Raw genomic sequence first — 19,146 nt, 5'->3', positions numbered from 1 at the left:
TCTATATAAATATGACCTAAAACATGATAAGATATTTACACAAGTCCTAAAACTAGATAAAGTGAACCCAATTACACAAAAAAAAATTTTCATTTATTTATTGAGGAAAATTATCCAATCTTACATATTTGTGTGAAGCAAAAGTACATGAAACCTTGCTTTCAGTAACTGGTGTGACCCCCTTTGCAGCAATAACTTCAACCAAACGTTTCCAGTAAGTGTTTATCAGCCCTGCACATCAGCTTGGAGGAATTTTAGCCCATTCATCCTTACAGTCTCAACTCAGGGATGTTGTGGGCTTCTTTGCATGAACTGCCTGCTTCAGGTCCTTCCACAGCATTTCTATAGGATTAAGGTCAGGACTTTAACATGGCCATTCCAAAACATTATCTTTCTCCTGCTCTAACCATCCTTTGGTAGAAAGACTTGTGTGTTTAAGGTTGTCTTACTGTATGACCCACTTTCTGTTGAGCTTAAGTTCACAGTCAGATACCTTGACATTTTCCTATAGAATGTGCTCAGAACTCATAGCTCCTTCAATGATTGCAAGCTGTCCTGGTTCAGAGGCAGCATGATACCATGATACTACCACCTCAGTGTTTCACAGATGGGATAAGGTTCTTTAACTGGAATGCAGTGTTTGCTCATTGCCAAACATGATGTTTCTCATTTAAGCCAAAAAGTTTGATTTTGGTCTCATTCATCCACAGAACATCGATCCAGTCACCTTCTGGCTTATCCACGTGGTTTTGAGCGAACCATAGATGGCAGCAATGTTCTTTTTGGAGAGAAGTTTTCCTTGCAACTCTGCCATGTACACCATTGATGTTCAATGTTCTCCTGATGGTGGACTCATGAACATTGACCGTAGCCACTGCAAAAGAGGCCTTTAGTTTCCTAGATGTTACCCTGGGGTCCCTTGTGGCCTCCCAGACTATTACATGTCTGCTCTTGGAGTGATTTTTGTTGTATGAACACTCCTGAGGAGGCTAACAATGGTGTTGGACATCTTCAATTTGTACACAATCTGCCAGACAACCGACTGGTGGAGCCCAAACTCTTTAGAAATGGTTTTGTAATCCTTTCCAGCTTGGTGAGCATCAGCAACTCTTCTTCTAAGGTCCTCAGAAATATCCTTTGTTTGAGCCATGACACACTTCCACAAATCTGTGTTGTGAAGCTAAGAGTTTGACAGTGAAGACCCAGATTTCTCTTCTTTAAATAAGGCAGGGCCTCCCAGACTCACACTTCATTGTCATCCCATTGATTGAAACACTCGACTCTAATTTCCCCTTAACATTAATTGATAATCCTAGAGGTTCACATACTTTTGCCACACACAAATATGTGACATCGATCATTTTCCTCAATAAATTAACAAACAAGTTCAAAGTTTTTGTCTCATTTGTTTAACTGATGTTACTTAATGGTCAGGCACCATCATATCTTAAAGAGCTCATAGTACACTATTATCTCACTAGAACACTGCGCTCCCAGAATGCAGGCTTACTTGTGGTTCCCACAGTCTCCAAAAGTAGAATGGGAAGCAGAGCCTTCAGCTATCAGGCTCCTCTCCTGTGGAACCATCTTTCAGATTCAGTCCAGGGGGCAGACACTCTCTCTACGCTTAAGAGTAGGCTTAAAACTTTCCTTTTTGATAAAACTTATAGTTAGGACCAACCAAGCTCGCCTTGGACCAGCCCTTAGTAGTGCTGCTATAGGCCTAGACTGCTGGGGGACGTCCCTTGATGCACTGAGCTCCTCTCTCCATCTGTATGTATTCATCTACCATTACTGCATGTTACTAACTTGACTTCTTCCCTGGAGTTCTTTGTGCTTTCTCATCCGCAGGAAACCCCATGGACCAGGCTCTGGCCCGTGATCATGGGGACGTCCTTCTCTAACTGTTACTGCTGTTTGTTGTTGCTAGTCATGTATCTATTGGTGTTGTTGTTGTTGTGCTTCTCTGTGGTTTATTTTGACTCAATCCCACACACACCGTTCTGCTGCAAGAAATACTAACTAGAACACTGAATGTGGACTCATCCACTGCTGAGAATAGTCATCAATGTTTGCTAAAAAATACAGTTGCCAGCTATTTTGGGAAATGGCAAAGCCTTTATATAAAAATGAGTAGATATATCTGTGTTGTGTTGGTGTTTAAACGCAAAAAGACAAGAAAGGCACTTAAGAAAAATGAGCTGTGCGGCTCATAGAGAAGAGACTCTGTCAGGACCATGGAGCATAAAGGAACCAAAAGGTTTTTAAAGCTATCTTTCTTATCAATATTTTATTTCTTCTATCATTTCACCAAGTTAGTTACAATAATATGGGCATCATTTTAAAATTCATTCACATTTTTTTTTTTACATCTGCTGGGTATCATATTTGCAGTCAGAATGTTTATATAAAATTAAAGGTGATAATGTCTTCATAAAACAAGGGAATATGCAGCTTTCGCTCCAGTAAAAATACCATTTTCTTGAATTTTACACAGACTTCCTTTTACCTCTGTGCTAATAGCAACTTCACACATATTTTCCCACATCTAGTTTTTGTAATGAGATCAAATTATTCTCCATTAGTAAAAAAAATTACTGTATAGAAGTGTTTACAGTGGGTAACCCAGAATACTGGCACAGTAAATCAAAACATAAATCCAATGTACTGAGACAAACAGATGTGGAGATTTAACCAAATGTCATTTTCACAGGCAGAACTGTAAACTGTCTGGTCTCTGCTGCCCACTAGTGGATCAAATGAAAATCACAGAAGTCATTATTCAGAGAGAATGGCTAATTCAAAGTGTCTGTGTGTAAACAAGAAACAAAATCAGACACATTGTGTGTCAATCATTTATATATTTTTACATTGTTCCTTAAATATATCAATAAAAAGATCCCACCCTTTAAACATTCATGAACCTGAGCCCTTCAACTGTCAAACATGAATCCACAAAAGATTAAGAATAATTGATAGAGATCAAAGCAAATAAAAATCCCACAGTCTGTCCTGGTGTGATTCCACTGGGTGAACAGGTCTGAGAGGAACAACCCTGAGTAGGAGCAGAGGGGGGAAATGTCAGGGTGCCATAAAAGCTGTTTAGATTCAGCATTGCAGCAGAGAGAGCCTTCACATGCTCAGCTGGGATTTCTGATGCAGCACTGGGAGGTTTGGCTGATTTGGTTGGACTGAGGACTGCTGATGTTGACAGTGGCAGAGTAAGTCGTGAAGATGTGTCCAAGCTCCATCAACCCTGACCTGTGACAACACTTGCATGATTTAAATAAATCCAGGGAAGAGGTACTGCAGGAGGAGGACAATTCCCACCACCATGAGGCCACAGAAGAACAGCACCAGCCAGATAGGAAAGGATCCTTGAGAGAATGAAAACAAAAGGAGGTTAAGATGAGAGGTCTGAGGTTATAATATGCAGTCTTAGTGTGTTCATTTGATAATGATGCAGAACTTACTTCGGTTGGGGACAGTGTGTACTTGACAGCGACTGTCCACAGCTACACTCAACATGGCCGTTTCATTGTTCCCTTTGATATTTCTGCCTTTCAGCGAGTCGGGCAGGAAGGCCAGGTCTGTCACAACAATGCCATGGGACTCCTGTACATAATACAACTTCTACACACACACATAGCAAGACCAGGTTATCATCACATAACATGGCAGGTGTGTTGATTAATGTGTGTCCATTCTGTATTTACCTGTAGAGAGAAAGCAATGTAGATGGCTACTGATCCTGTCACAGTTCCAAGGCCCAGAAATGTTCCCGAGTCACTGTCAGAGAGAAGGTTCAAGTTAACATCTCTGCTGCACGAAATAATATGGTTTATCCTAAAACGTACAAAACTAAAAGACCAAGCGCTTTTAAGAGAACAGTGTATATGTGACCAAGTATAGAGCATAGAACCACAATGCTTTCTGAGTAGTAACTGAGTTGTGTTTCCACAACACACTTCTTGAATACTGGACCAGGATTGGCTCCAAACTAGTTGTAATGTCACATGTCATGGTAGTAGGTCCCCTCCTCTTTAACTCAGACTTCCAGTGAGCACAGAGAAACTTTCCACTCTTAGCAGATGAACGTGACAACAGCCATCTAGTGTCAAACTCTGCACATACAGTACATCACTCTGTATATTGAAGCTCAAACACCCAACTGAATGAACAAGAAGAGAAACATATTTTTAAGTGGAAGGGGACTTTAGATTTTTGCACGGTGGTTCTGGTAAGACTCCATTGTTCCCCCTATATTCATTCTGCAGCGGCATACTGCCACTGCAACATTATGAGCACTGCTGCTAAAATTTCACACGATCATTAATATCAATGGGCTACCATTGATTTTCACTCACACACTGTGCAAGCATGATAACACCTTAAGTTGCCACGGCATTGTTTTGAGTCATCCTCCCTCTCCTCATTCTATGTGAAAGGTACTGTTATGAGTAGCATAGCTGCTTAAAGAGGACTTATTGTGCTCATATCAGCTCTAAATTCATTTCTCCACTAGAGTAGCTTTGCATGACTCACAGTTCAAAAAACTCCTTATTTATCTTTTAGTGGCCCTTTGTGCAGCTCCTCAGTATACACAGTTTCTCTTTAAAGGCCGTTTTAGCTCCTGTCTCTTTAAGGCCCCCCTCCCGATGAGCCCACTTTGTTCTGATTGGCCAGCTTTATATCTCAAAGTTGTGTAACTTTACCGCCAGTGCAAACCCAACATGTCTTGCTTTACTGCTTCAAATTGAAAGCTTTTAAATGACTAAATAACAGGAGACTTTTATTGTGAAGAATTTACAGGAAGTGAAACGTGTTCCTCGCTAAAGGAGCAGAGCTTTGTTAGCAGCGCTAAAAACCGCAGGGAGGATTAGTACAAGTACAAACAGCCACAGTGATGATTTGTGACAGTGAATACGAGCAGAGCAGAGGAAAAGGTTAGTAAGTTGTCAGTGTGGCAGTAAATCTACAGTACAGACTACAATGTGTCAGTTAATAAATGCTGCAGCTTCTCAAGACCAAGAAAATAGTCATTTATTGTTTGCCCAACTGATGGAACAGTGAAGGGGGTTAGCCCCAAAGTTAGCGACAATGGGTTAGCCTAACCTGACCAGACTCACTTAAGGTGGACTGACCTTTAAGGTGGAACAGCTATTCTCATTTTAGTGTCAATCTCAGCCGCTCCTACTATAAACAGAGAATGGAGAAATTATTAGATATTCACGACAGGTCCTTCCCTGATTAGTCACACCCCTTTCACGTGACAATTCCACCTCATCGTCAGTCCAAGCAAAGAAATCTCTGGTCTTACTCTTTGCCATCGCTGTCCTTCCTCTGTAGTATAAGAAACCAACCACAGAGTAGACAATCTGCCTCCTGTTTACATCGGCACACACATGCCCAGTGTATGTGAATGGTCATGTGATATGCCTTTTTGGGCGTGTTAGTATGGACGGAGATTATTTCTGAAAAGGTTCTTAAACACTCGTATGGACAGAGATCATATTCGTTTTAAAACACTGTTTTAAAATGAACACGTATTAGTGTGGACCTAGTCTAAGGTGAGTCTCCTAGCATTCATGGTTTTCACATATTATTATATAAACCTGAAGCCTACCTCACAGCCAAGCTGGAGATGACCTCAGCTCCACAGGGAGCTGTCAGCATGGGCAGGAAGCTCTTGCCGTCCCACTTGGTGAGGTAACAAGGAGGAGGTTTTCTGTCTCGTTTATGGGGAATCTGGACTGTGTAAAGCCTCAGGGCGTCTTTTTGGTCCTCTACCTTTCCAAACCTGAAATACATGAAAATACGATCACGTGCAGTCACTGTCACATCATTCAGATGGATATGGTGAGGTGAACAGCTGGGATGCTCTTTCATAGAAGAATGTTTTCTTTTTACCTGCAAGCCATATATCGATAAGTCTTCTCAGCTATCTGAGGCATGGTTTCATTCCATTTAAGACCCATAGCCAGCTGGTTGCCACTCCATACACTGCAGGCAAAGTCCCGGCCAACAGTCACAAGATGCTGCAAGGGAGTGAAACACAATATATTGACCATTACTAAAAAATCGATATACCTAACCATTATTAATAGCCTACATTAAGTATTCAGAGCAAGAGGAGTCAATGTGTAACCTTGTTCCCTGGACTCATATCCAAGTCTTCAATCTCCCCTTCATGCACTTTGAAGTCAAACTTCTTCTTCAGGGACGGAAACTGGAGAAAAGTCAAGAACATATAATCAAGGTCAAGACATCAGTGTATACGTCCAGAAACCAGTATGTCATATATACCAGCTTATTAAGGTAAACAACTAAATTCTGTGGCAGCTTTTCAAAAAAACATTTGAGTTATCAAATACGTCATTTGAGGGACTTTAAAGAAGAAAATACAGAGTCAGGGTTTTTCCTGCACAGAGGAATTTTTTGGCACCCTCCAGAGAGGTTTTAGCAGTGCCAAAGGAAAATCACCAGCGCCAAAATGACAATGAAATGAGAATAAAAATAGCAATTCAAATCCTCTCCATTGTGTTTTTATTAGACTGCATGAATTCAGCCCAATTTTGACACAATTTTGTCGTCACCAACAAATTTCCAGCATCCGGCCCAATTATGAACATCGTGGGACAACAAACAGGTAAGTAGTGTGACATAATCAACGAACAGTGATGTGGCGCCTGGGACGCCCCATGACACAAAACATAAGGAAAAACGAAAAGTCTAGCATGTCAGAATTTTTTGTATTTTCATCTAGTTTGACATCTACGATGTGTTCCTTATGGCTTTATGTTATGTTCTTGACATGTTAACACATTCGTTATCTCAAGTTGTTTTTGAAGGATATACAGCCTATACTGTTCTCTTTGTGACACCCAGGAACAAGTCCACGATCGTTTTTCCTTTCTTTTCTTTTCCTTTTCGGAACATGACAGCCAGCATCACACATAGTGCTTCTGTATCCGTGAATGACAATTTCTTGACCCTCATCCATGACAACCTATGAGCTTATGCAAGGTTGTGAATAATGATTGGTTGGGGTCATACTTGTAGTGTTGCCAGTCTCCCGACCAAGACACTGCAAGAATTTATTACACTATGATTGCCAATGGGAGAGAGGGCTTCCTGTGATTTCTCATAAAATTTGATTTTATGAGAAATCACAAAATTACAAAAACACTAAATTATAACCACAGCGTACTTTTTGCAGCATGTCCTGCCTCCTGCACCCCTCTCCTAAACCAAATAGAGTATTTCTAGTAGGTTAGAACGTGTCTGATAAACTCTGCTGTGTGCTACATGTGTGAAAGGACAACTCCAGAAATGTCCAGACCTGATTCTCCGGACATTGTCTGGAGTTCATATGTGAAAGGGGCTGAGACAGCTATCCTTTATTCTGGATTACCAGTCACTGTAGAGTTACAATACAATACTATAACCCCCACCTCAATGCTTGTCATCCCATCAGGCGCGCATGAATGAAATTCAGCTTGTTTACAATTTATAAATATCATGAGTAACGTTACGCTACAAATGTATATAAATGTATACATCTTTTATTCCAGAACTTGAGTGATATGTCAAGTTTTTCTTAATGGCCACCGTCAGCTTATCAATCGGAGATTGTCAATGTATTTGTGGTTGGGTTAAGAGAGTGATTAGCAGTACAGCTAGCTAGATACTTCTGTCAATACTATTCTGTCAGGTTTCCTACAAGGTAGTTAAAGTAATGTTAGCCTACTTCAAGTCCTTGAATTGAGTGAAAAAAATCAAGTACTGGAATACCTGGAAAATCAACCATTTTGTGTTGGTTCTTTAAAAAGTTCTTGAAAATTAAAAATGTATTTTTTTCTTTGTTTTAATTATTATTCTCAATTTGAATACATTTCAGTATTTTTTGCTTCGTTTTGTTTTCAGCTTGATCATGAAGAGAGCAGGCACAATTGCAGCCTATTCTCAAAAGAGAAGGAGAGAGGAAGATGAGGGAGAAAGGTGAATGTTTATTAGAATAGCCAACCATTGGCTATATTTCTAAATAAAGCATGTAAAAGATAAGTGCTTCAGTGGTTCCTACAGGCCTAATCTTTTCTCTCTCTCATGACATTGAAGTAGGCCAGGAGGGTCAGGAGAGGCACTGGTAGAGGCCAAAAAAGGGATAGTGATAGAGTAAGAAGTTGAGCTAGGAGAAGCAGCTGGACAACAGGCACGAAGGTGAGCACCAGATCTGAGACTAAAAGGTTGAAAACTGAATGGAATTACATGAACTAACATTGTATTATTTTGTTTTATTTTTTAGGAAGTCAAAGGAAAAGAGCAGCTATCATAGGGCCAGTGGGTTCAACCCAGAGTGGGTTCAAACCCATTACTGGTTGCACCACACAGACTTGGGCATGACCTGTGCAATGTGGACAAAGCACATCAACACGGCTGTTGTATGGGTAAGGCAGCCCCGCAAGACTTATAGGCTGGATTCTCGTCATCAGCCACAGGAACTCAGCAGTCCACAGGCAGGAAGTAGCAAAAGAAAAAAGGCTTAGAGAAGGTAATAAGTAATTACAGAGAAACATTAAGTATAACAATTAAATATGATGTCTGAAACAAATAATGTTATTTTATCTAGGAAGAACACTGGAGAAAGCCATGGCTCCCCAGATGGACACAGGGCATTAAGCACTGGAGGGTTGTTTTAAGATCATGTACGAGTGCTTAAAACAAAAGTGGCCTCACCACACCAGAGGAAGCCAGAGGAAGCTCTCCATGGCAGGGTTTTCATCATTTGCCATTGATGAAGCATCTGTGATGATCGGTGCATTTCCAAAAGTTCAGAATTATTTGGTTTAACACCAGTTTTAACATAATTTACTTCTAAATTTGTATTCAAATGGGTATCCCATTTCCAGGCAAAAAGGAAGTGGCTCACAGATATGTTCCGGGGCTTGATCATGGTCCACTACATGTACCACCGACTCAACCTGGCCATGTCAGACTGCATCAGTCAGACAAAAAGGGTACCCTCCCTGGCACAGTACGCAAGGACATTGAGAACCATCTTCTGGTTTTACCAGGGACCCAGCAACAGTACTGACAGCCTCCAGGAGATGGAAAATGTCTTTGACCTCCCACAATTAAAACTGCAGGTTCGATGAACTGCCATAATGACTGATACATATCTTTTATTATCATTATTACATTATATATCTGAGCGACTTTGTATGCAAAGTGTTACCTTTGCTTTTCAGGGAGGCAATCAGACAAGGTGGGAGAGCAGCAAGGAGGCAACAGATGTTGTCCGCCGGATCCTGCCAGCTCTGTTGTCAGAACTGTCCCTGCAGGCCAGGAAGGAGCCCCAGCTCAGGGGCTCTTCAACTTTGCCAAAAATGAGTTCTTCCCCACAGCCCTGTGTCTGATGCAGATAAGAGAGTGACTTTTCTTCATAGCATTTTCACTTTCTATTTCTAGACTGCTATTGCTATTGACTGCTATTGCTTTTCTACTCTTAACTGTCTTTACATTTAAGATGGTGCATGAGAAGCTGCACAGGCAGTTCCAAATATTCCAAAGAAAAAGTGGATCGGGAGGTATGTAGTTGTCCACTGTAGTTGTCAACAATAAAAGTCTAAAATAGTTACGCTACTGCTGCAGGTGCAGCCTGTTGAGTTCTCATTACATTACTAATGTAACAAAACTCATACAATCCCTGCGAAATGACTCGTTTCACTGTCAGAATTTGATCCATTCAATCTGATAACATTTGGAAAGTCTAGAAGAGCCGCACAATTATCGCCGTTCCAGTTAGCAGAGAGCTAACCAGAAGTTTGCTGTCTTGTCCGGTGGAAGTCCATGGTGCTGATTACCGTAATTACTGGTTATGCAGTAACAAAAAGTTAACAGAGCAAACCGAAGCAGATCAGAAAACAAGGAGGCTTCGTACTAAAATATGAGCAAATATACTCATCAAACAGAGGGAATTACAAATAAAGTCCTCTCTCTAATAGAGAAGTGTTTTTCATTTATTTATTTTTGTTTAATTAATTTACGTGATGCTAATTTATGCTAATAAAGTTAACCTACCTTCATAGTGTTCTTTAGTGTTTTTGATATTCCAAATTGTAGTTGTTTCTAGGTTGTTCAAATGGAAACACCCACTCAGCCATTAGCACAAAGCAAGAGTTTTGGGACGAATAACACCTGTGAGTCACACCGGATTCTGCTCTTATCTGGAGCCGTTTACTGGAAGGAGGAGAGCTCAGAGTTTATTTTTTAACTGCTGTGAACCAATCAGAAAATAACATATTTCTGTCATTCACAAGCGTTCTCTCTCTCAGAAAGCTTTCCAGGCTGTCTCTCTGTCACTCACCCTCTCTCTCTCTCTTTTTTAAGTGACTCAGGAAACCCACAACAAAGCCTAACTTTTAACATTATTAAACAAATAGAGATGTTGTCCCCTCCTCTCTCTCATGGCATGGTTGTACAGCTCTGATCATGACTGCAGCCTAGAAGCCCCGCCCCGCCGCTGCAGAGCGGCTGATCGCTTGTTTATTCAGTTTATGTTTATTAATATTAATCATGCCGCATGTTCAAATTTCACCAAATTTGAGATGGCACTCCCTTTGTTCTCCAGCCATACACCCGCCAAGTGTGGAGTTGATGGACATTCAGACAGAGATTCCTTCCTTTAGTAGATAGATTGTCCTCACCTCCAAAATGAATCTAACTAAAGCAGTAAAGCATTCACACATGGCTGTTGTGGACATACTGTACTGAAAAGAACAACTAGACGGTGTTTACCTCCCAGACTCTGATGTATCCGTCTGTGCCTCCTGTCAGCAGAAGGCTCAAGTCAGGACTGAACCTGACCACCTTCTGGAGCGGGTCCTGAGGGTTCAGGTCTGACTGCACTTCAGCCAAACCAGTCACAGAGATGTGAGCTGTCTCATCTTTCATATCTGACATATCTCCAGATGCTGCGGCTCCATCCTGTCCACCTTTGTCTCCTTTCCCAGCTCGTCGCCTGGCATTACCCTGCTGCATGCTGTTCCCTGCGGCAGAGATGACACTCATTGTTACTCAATAACAAGTGAGAAACACACAGGGTGAACTCCGACACAAGTTTAATGTATATGTACAGTATATGAATGTAGGGGAAAGTCCCCTAATGTTTCGAATGCAGACGGTACAGATCCTCAGACAGACAGGACCAGCTCTTTCTTCAACCCCCCAGGAATGCTGGCCAACAAAACATCAGTGAAATGAAGAACATCCTGCAAACAGCAACGATCGAGATATGAAGATCCCTGCTAAACCACCACCGACCCATTCCACCTTTGACCCTGAGAGCCAGCAACATGGAAAAACCAATTCACAACCCAGTGTGAGCTGTTAGCAAAAGCTGTTAGCTTATTGCCCTTTTTTGGCTTTTATTTTTATCTTGTTGTTTTTTGCCACGCTGTTTGAATGCTTGCTCTTTGCTAGTCTGAAGATGTGAACCAGAACAATAGGAGGTGAAACATCAAAATCTAGAGTCATGAATTAAGGATCAAGACTAAGAGAGCATAAAGCAGGTTCCAATGGGAACTTTCCAAATCCAGACCGGCCACCTTATTCATCATTTCCAGATCCAGACTCCAGCATCTCACCCCAGCACATCGAACTCCATTCTCCATGAGAAGGCACCCCAGGGACCAAAAAAGTATTTCTACACAACTTTCATCAACTAGCTTAAACCCTGGCACTTTCATCATTTCTAACTGCAACAGAACTAAACTGTTGTACCGTTGCTTCTCAGGTAACAGTCATCTCATCTGTTTATCAGCCCACTCATACAAACTACATCATAGGTAACTCTGCATCATTCAATCAAATCATTCAGTCACAATTATTGACAGTTGTTATTTTTGTATATTCCTTTAAAGCAGAGATTAGAGGTTCCTGCACTGAGAATTCACAACTTCTGGTTATGAGACTGATTCATTTCATACTAATTTCTCTTCAGTTGAAGAGTGGCGCCCCCAATAATTTTACGAGTGCAAATTATTTAATTTCTTAAAGTAGTGCACCTTACATGAATGAGGCTGGTATCAGTCCTCTCTACTGTTGTACAACAGTTTATGGGTAGCCCTTCTCCTCAAATAGTTCTTAATGCCCATTTTAATCAGATTTCTACAAATATGCACAAATATGGGTTGTGGAGAAAGTTTGTGTACTGTGGTTTGGATGAAGTTTCACAAAAGAATGCACAGAGGTTCCGACCAAAACCTTTCAACAGCCTCATAACTGACAGGGACTAAATTATCCCAATTTGATTGGGAGACCCCTAGCGGCAGAATTTGCATATTGTGCTTTTAACTGAATCCATCCAAGTAACTGCATATTAAAAAATGATTATGGCTAAGTAAATGAAGATGCACATTAATGTACTTGCACTCAATGAATAAATCTGCCACTTATCATATATGTGCATTATATGTGGCATATTGTTTGATGCAGGTATATTTCATATTGTAGCAGTGGACCTTACCATCTTTAGCAGCAGCTTTGCCTCCTTCTTTCTGTGTGCAGTGTTTAAACCTCATCAGGCAGCAGGTCCCGTCCTGGCCTGCAGCGATCACACCATTACCTACAGCCAGATTCATGGTGGCACGTGTGTCAGTATCATGAGAGTGAAGGAGGCTGGCACTGTACTGGTGTTCTCCAACCAGCTGTAGGTCCAGGAAGTGCTGTGAAACACACAGTCAGGAGTCTATTACTGCTGCAACACTTTTACACTCTCATAATGGCTGTAATCCAGACTTTCATTCATACACTTTTACTAAATGTGCTCTAGTTTAAATATTCCTTTTAAAATATATATGTAGTCATACTATACCCTATTCTACAGCACACAGTACTTACCACAGCATTCTTTATGCCTGTCTTGGAAGCCCCTCCTCCTCCTGCTGTGATCACCAGTCCTGTTTTAGGGTCAACTTTAATGGAGTATAAGGGAAAGGGGGCTCTGTACAGATCTGGCACCCTCTGCTTCCCCATTTTTCTATAAGTCACTCACGCTTCTTCATAAAATCACTGCATTCAAGCACACCTGTGGAAAATAGAGAGTGTTAGGGTGCTTTTCATTCTACTAACGTGTCTCCTCACTTCCCTCGCTCACGTCTCTTCCTTGCATCTTAGCTCCTCCCAGCGAGGATGTGGGAGAGAAATGCCAGGAAAAGACAACAGGGCCGGAGGAAGTGAATTCACCGAATGGGACGTCTTCGCTCACTCCAGCATCATTTTGAGGATACAACAACTACCCATGATGCACAGCACCTCAACTGTCAAATATTTAGAAGTCAGCTATCAATATGTAGAGATTAGTAACTAGTGAAACAGTTTAGAGTTTAAACTAAATATTCATTACCATTAATCAACATTAATCAACTGTTACTTAATCATTTCTACATATTGATAGCAGGAAGGAAAACACCTGGTGACTGCTTCAATTTTTGTCATTTGAATAAGACACAAATAGACTATTTAAATCTTTTCATTACAGAACCGCCATAAAGATGCAAGAAAAACAGCTGTAGCCTGCAGAATATGTGTAAATAAAATAAAGTTCATTTAGTTTGTGAAAGTCTGACGTCCTGTTCAGGTTCAGGATATTATAGGAGACATGCAGCTGTATGATGTCATATCCTCCTGAAGGAGCTGAAACATACTGAAACAGAAAAGAAGCCTTTTGGCTTATGAAGAAAATAATAGTTACAAGAGTTTTATGATTGATTCATGATTCAGTCATTTTTATTTTATGAATAAACATAATCAACTGCTGTAGGTGCTGTCATTCCTGTTCCACAGGTAGTTTTCCTGACCTGCTGTATTACAACCACAGCCCGACTGTTTACTGTCCCAACAGATCAGCCGACCAATCAAACACTTTGGATCAAAGGAGTGTTGCCGTGAGGTAAAACATTTCTGCGTAGGATAAACCTGCCGTTCCTTGCTCTAACTCACTCTCCTTGCTCCTTCAGGTGCATTTAAGGGATTGGAACATCCTCCATGATGGTGGAGGGAGAACGATTTCCAGGTCACGGTAGGAGAGAGGACGCAAGGAAGCATAAGTTAGTAGTTTATCTTTTACATCCTCTGTCCCCCACCTGCTGGGGGTACAGGGAGATTGCTGCACCTCTGCAGCAGCTGTGTTTAGACATGCTAATCTGTCAGGCGTTCAGGTACTAGCCCTGTCCAAAAAAACTGGGTCTGTCCAGAAAACACTATTTTCTGTTGACTCCACTTTCTCAAACACATCCCGCTCTGTTGGGCGTGGAGGAGGTACGGGGGTCCTCATTTCCAAAGACTGGAAATTCACTAAGCTTTCTATGCAAAGCAACGATTCCTCCTTTGAATACCATGCAATCAGGGTTATTGTTCCTAAAGTAGGTTAAGCTATTTGTGGTTGCCATATACCGCCCACCAGGGTGTCAACTAGACAGGGGAACTTTGTAGTCAAACTAGACATGTTACTCTCAGCCATTCCTGATGATGACATATCACTGATTGTCAGAGGAGACATGAATATCCATTCTGACAAAACCCAAGCAGCTGACTTCCTGTCACTTCCTGCCACTGTCCTCCATCCCTCCCACACACAAAGAAGGCAATACTCTTGATCTGATTTTGAATCGGAACTGCTCCACAGCAAATCTGACTGTCACCCCCCCCTACATCTATCTGACCACTTCTTTATTCAATTCACCATCTCCTTACCAGAACATCATCACGTTCCTCTACAATTGCTCTTGTTCCACCGGCAGAACAGCTAAGACCACTTACTATCAGAACAAGATCTGTGGCGCCACAGACACTCGGAAAATGCTCTCTGCTTTTAACTCACTCCTCAATCCGCCTCCTCCTACGCCCTCCACTCTGCTCACTGCACACATGTTCTTTATTGACAAGGTGTCTGCCATCAGTAACCAGTTCTCTGAGCCTGACCAACTCAGTCTGCAGCTGCCAGCTAACACTCTGACCAAGGAGGAAGTCTCCAAACTTTTGTTGGACTCTCATCCCACTACCTGTCCACGGGACCCATGATCATCCAACCCTCTACAGACCATTTCCCCCCACACATCATTAACTCCTTGCTTACAATGGGTGTGTTCCCCACCACATTTAAGCAAGCTCGAGTCACCACGATGCTCAAAAAAAAAACTACACTCGAATAGGCCCAAGTTGACCAGGTCCTGTGACACAGTTCCAGCCGCTATCAAGCACTCTACATACCAATGACATGAATGTAATGTCAGCAACTGTTTCAATTTTACCAGTCCTACAACATGATTTATATACAGTGTCCAGTCATTATTAATCCAGCCAATGTCAGCTAGAGAAAAAATGATAACAATACCTGTACAATTACGAAGCTGAGTTTGTGTAATATCAACTATAAAATACAAGCGATGAACTTCTGTTTTGGAACTCAAAGAATAACTCTGGTGATTTTCTAGACTTTTCTTCTGGTCAACAATTATCATGTTTGGAGCCAAACCAACATGAAGTGATTTTAAGTATTGCGTATGTATATCTTATTCCTCTGTGCCGGAGACGTCCCTCGCTGTCTAAAAACTATCAAAAACATTCAGTGAGCCACACCATTGCACTGGGTGACATGTTCCTTCATTATGAAGGTCACGTTAGTTTGTTTAGAAACTTGTTTAGGCTCACATTTTCAGTCTCAGAAGAGTAGTTCCGTGTAGGGATGACGCCACCAAGCATGTGCAGGAACGGGATCTGACGTACCAGGAACTTCTCTCCTGCAAGTTACAATCTCATCGCTGTTTTTACTCTTTGAAGCCATTTCTAAACAACTACCGTAACCACTGTCTTCAGGGACGAAGGAACATGTCAAACAGTGCAGCGGTGTGACTCATTGATGTGTTTTTAATAGTTTTTGGACAACAATAAAGCACTATGGCACAGAAGAATAAGATATGGTTTGGCTCAGCACATAGAAAGGTGCCACCCAAATCATGTCCAAAATATCAAAAAATACTGTGAGAGTAGGATTGTAGATTATCACCACAACAGAGCAGTGAAGTGTACTGCGAGCGAAGCTGCTTTTGTCTGACTTAAATCATTATAAACCTCAGATTTTGGATTTTGGATTGTTCGTGGCATGCAATAGAAAGTCTACTATTAAGGCTGGACTACTGCAATGCACTCTTCACAGGGATCCCTGACAGGAGTATCCAGAAGCTCCAGCACATTCAAAACAGTGCTGCCTGGATCCCAGTGGGAGTGCGAAAACACAAACATATAACACAAATTCTGTTTTCACTGCACTGGCTCTCTGTCTCCTTCAGGAATGACTACAAAGTCCTGTTACTCACATACAAATCCATCAACAGACATGCACCTCCCTACCTACAGGAACTGATCATACCACAAACCTCCACCTGCACCCTCAGATCTGCCATGCTTGTGGAACAGCTTCTCTGATCATCTGGGGACAGCACAGAACCTAGACTCTTTTAAATCAGTCTAAAAACCTTCTTCTTCTATTCAGGAAGCCTTTTTCATCTTAATACTTATTTTCTTTATGTTGTGTATTGTATGTTTTTAACAGCATGTAGCACTATGGGATTCACTGCAAATACAGCACACTACAGTACACATTCAGTGTATTATTATTATTATATCAGTTTAAGCTTGATGTACCTGTTAAATTGGCAATTGAGTGTATATATTGAGCAGTATCCCTGAGACATTCTACCAGCTTCAGAGTGAAGTTAATCAAGTGTATTACCAGTAAATCACTGTACATGCCTTTGAGAGACAGCAGCATATAAAAGATATTTACCACTGAGTCTGTCACATGGTTTACAAAAGAAATCTGATTTTGATTGTACGTGCTGCTCTAGTGTTAGCAAAAGCTCGAAGAAGCACAAAACCGTCTGAGACTGATGGCTGTGTCAGCCTCTGCTGGATAGAAGTGTACCGTTAGTGAACAGCAGCAGATAGTCCAGTGTTGTCCTCTTTCTCCTGCAGGTACCTGCGCTAACAGCTGACAGACATGAGTACCGTCACCACCACCATAGGTAAATGAATGAATGGTGACAGTTTTATATAAAAAGCTTTTCTGTTTTCACCGGTAACGTGACAACACGACAGTATTATGTGATGTAGCAACCGCTAAGTACAGCTAATCTGTCAACTGCTAAAGCCTATAGTTAGCACTACAACCTGCTAGCATACTAGCTCTTGTTATTTAATTTGTCTCCTACCTGTGTAAATGCTCCGGTTTGTCTTCCGTTGTTATTTTACCAGATAGCTAAGTACTAAATCAGATGATATCATTATGAGCTGTCAATGAAAAAGGCTTATGATGAAGAGGAAGAGCTAGCAGCTAGAGGCTACACTCGACTGCCACTTCCCTACCTACACGTCAGCAGCAGCGTAAGGTAGCGTACGCTGCGCTCTGACGTCACCAAAAGTTTTTTTTTGTTGTTGTTGTTCGTTTGTTGTTTCTTAATTATTACTATACAACTATTGTGCCTTGGAAACATTTGGCAAAATGTGTGTTGTAGAATCCAAGGTAATAATCAATAACAATTTTGCAAAGAAAACATCTCAGTCTAAAAAGTTCAACATCAAAATAATTTGGGTAAAAGGATGATAAATACTTTCCTTTTCTAATCTGCAGAAGTCACAAGAACATTGAACCTCTCCAGCACGTTTAATGGGTGTATTTGGTATAAACCATAAAGGACCAATCAACCTTGTTTTGCCAGTCCATTTATCAATGCAGAGATGACACAAAATATCCTGAGAGGAAGAGTTACACCTTGAGCATTTGTCTAGAACAATGTTAAATTCTCCTGAGTTCCCAGAACTGATGCAGCTAAAATGTTCATAAATTCATGAATGATTAATTTCATGTTACATGTTGCTCTTAATGTATAGTGTTGTCGTATTGTATTGTATTGTATTGTATTTTTGATATTATGTTTTGTTATTGCATTGAAAGTTTATGTAGTGTCATTGCCGACACTTACAAGCTGCAAAAAGATTAAATTAAAATTTTCACAGTACCTACCACTTACCGCTGTTTGATTATCAGCTGATAGAGAAATCAATATCACACAACTCAAATGCTGCCTGCACTCCCTTTAACCAAGTGTTAACCAACTAAATGACAGGTGTGGGGTCACTCTCCTAATTTTGGGGGATTTGTCCTGTTTTATGTGATTATTTGCAAAAGGTATTTTAAAGTGCTGAAAGTTTTCTAAGGCACTTAAGAAAAGAACTAACCAGATCTGCTCTTAGTTATCTTTGGCTGTTTTTATATGATATGAGGTTTTTCATTTTACAATGATAATCATCATCATTCTCCATGTTTAAAAATATGGTTAAATTAGATGTTTTTTTTTATCATTCAAATACAACAACTATGCAGATTTAATTCTGAAACACAATAAGTGTGTCGGATGTTTGGTGGCCTTTCTTTAACTATCTAACCTGAGACCATTTGAAATATCTGCCCCATTCATAGTCATCTTTCATCTGGTAATCTGCAACATTCACATTCTCAATTTTACATTTTAAAATGTACTTGTTTGGTCTTTTTGTTCAATTTGTAAAATTTGAAAACAAAAATAAAATAGGTTTTGGGTTTGTTTGTTTTTGTTTGTTTTTTTAAAGGGTAAAATCTAAGAATTTCATAGTATGTTGTCTAAATGTTGTGTTTCCATGTGTGGCCTTAGATGGTCATATATACACAATAAAATAAATGTTTCATTCACAAGTACTTAAATTAAAGAAGCTCATGTTCAATGTTTTCATATAATTTACTTCACTCCAGTGAGACGCACATTATGTCAAGGGACAATTCCTCAATTTGTCCCATGCATCTTTTTGGCAGTGCAACAATTGAAGTTGTTTCTGAAAATCAAGTAATGCTCATATGGATTATAATGCATGTTCTGATTCATTTCTTGTTTGGATTATAACAGCTATTCCAGCTGTTTTCTCCTAAAACACAAGCCTGACACACAAATTTGTGAAATGTCAAATGAAGCAGCGTACTTTAATCCAACACTTAGTCTGTCTCCACCATCAGTACTCCTGGCTGCTCATGTTGAAGCATACAGTTTATTAATT

The 19,146-nt window shown here is 40.6% G+C and overlaps 1 protein-coding gene across 2 annotated transcripts; it reads right to left on the bottom strand.

Annotated features, from left to right (window-relative positions):
- Positions 1-2,271: 2,271 nt before the first annotated feature.
- preb (prolactin regulatory element binding) lies at positions 2,272-17,456 on the bottom strand. Of its 2 annotated transcripts, XM_044359741.1 has the most exons (11): positions 17,271-17,456; positions 16,985-17,050; positions 12,901-13,087; positions 12,527-12,725; positions 10,798-11,048; positions 6,149-6,229; positions 5,911-6,038; positions 5,627-5,800; positions 3,717-3,789; positions 3,474-3,633; positions 2,272-3,377 (listed from the first exon to the last, which is right to left on the bottom strand). In XM_044359741.1, exons 3-11 carry the CDS (start codon positions 13,033-13,035, stop codon positions 3,283-3,285), a joined length of 1,296 nt encoding a protein of 431 aa, XP_044215676.1. In that variant the 5' UTR covers positions 13,036-13,087; positions 16,985-17,050; positions 17,271-17,456; the 3' UTR covers positions 2,272-3,282. The 2 variants fall into 2 exon arrangements, with proteins under 2 accessions (XP_044215676.1, XP_044215675.1); XM_044359740.1 differs by lacking the exon at positions 16,985-17,050 and having other exon boundaries at positions 17,271-17,455.
- Between the last annotated feature and the right edge of the window lie 1,690 nt (positions 17,457-19,146).

Source organism: Thunnus albacares, chromosome 8 (genome assembly GCF_914725855.1).
Source record: "Thunnus albacares chromosome 8, fThuAlb1.1, whole genome shotgun sequence".
Lineage (NCBI taxonomy): Eukaryota > Metazoa > Chordata > Actinopteri > Scombriformes > Scombridae > Thunnus > Thunnus albacares.
Note: the sequence above shows the minus strand (reverse complement) of the source record. Positions and strands in the feature narration are given on the sequence as shown.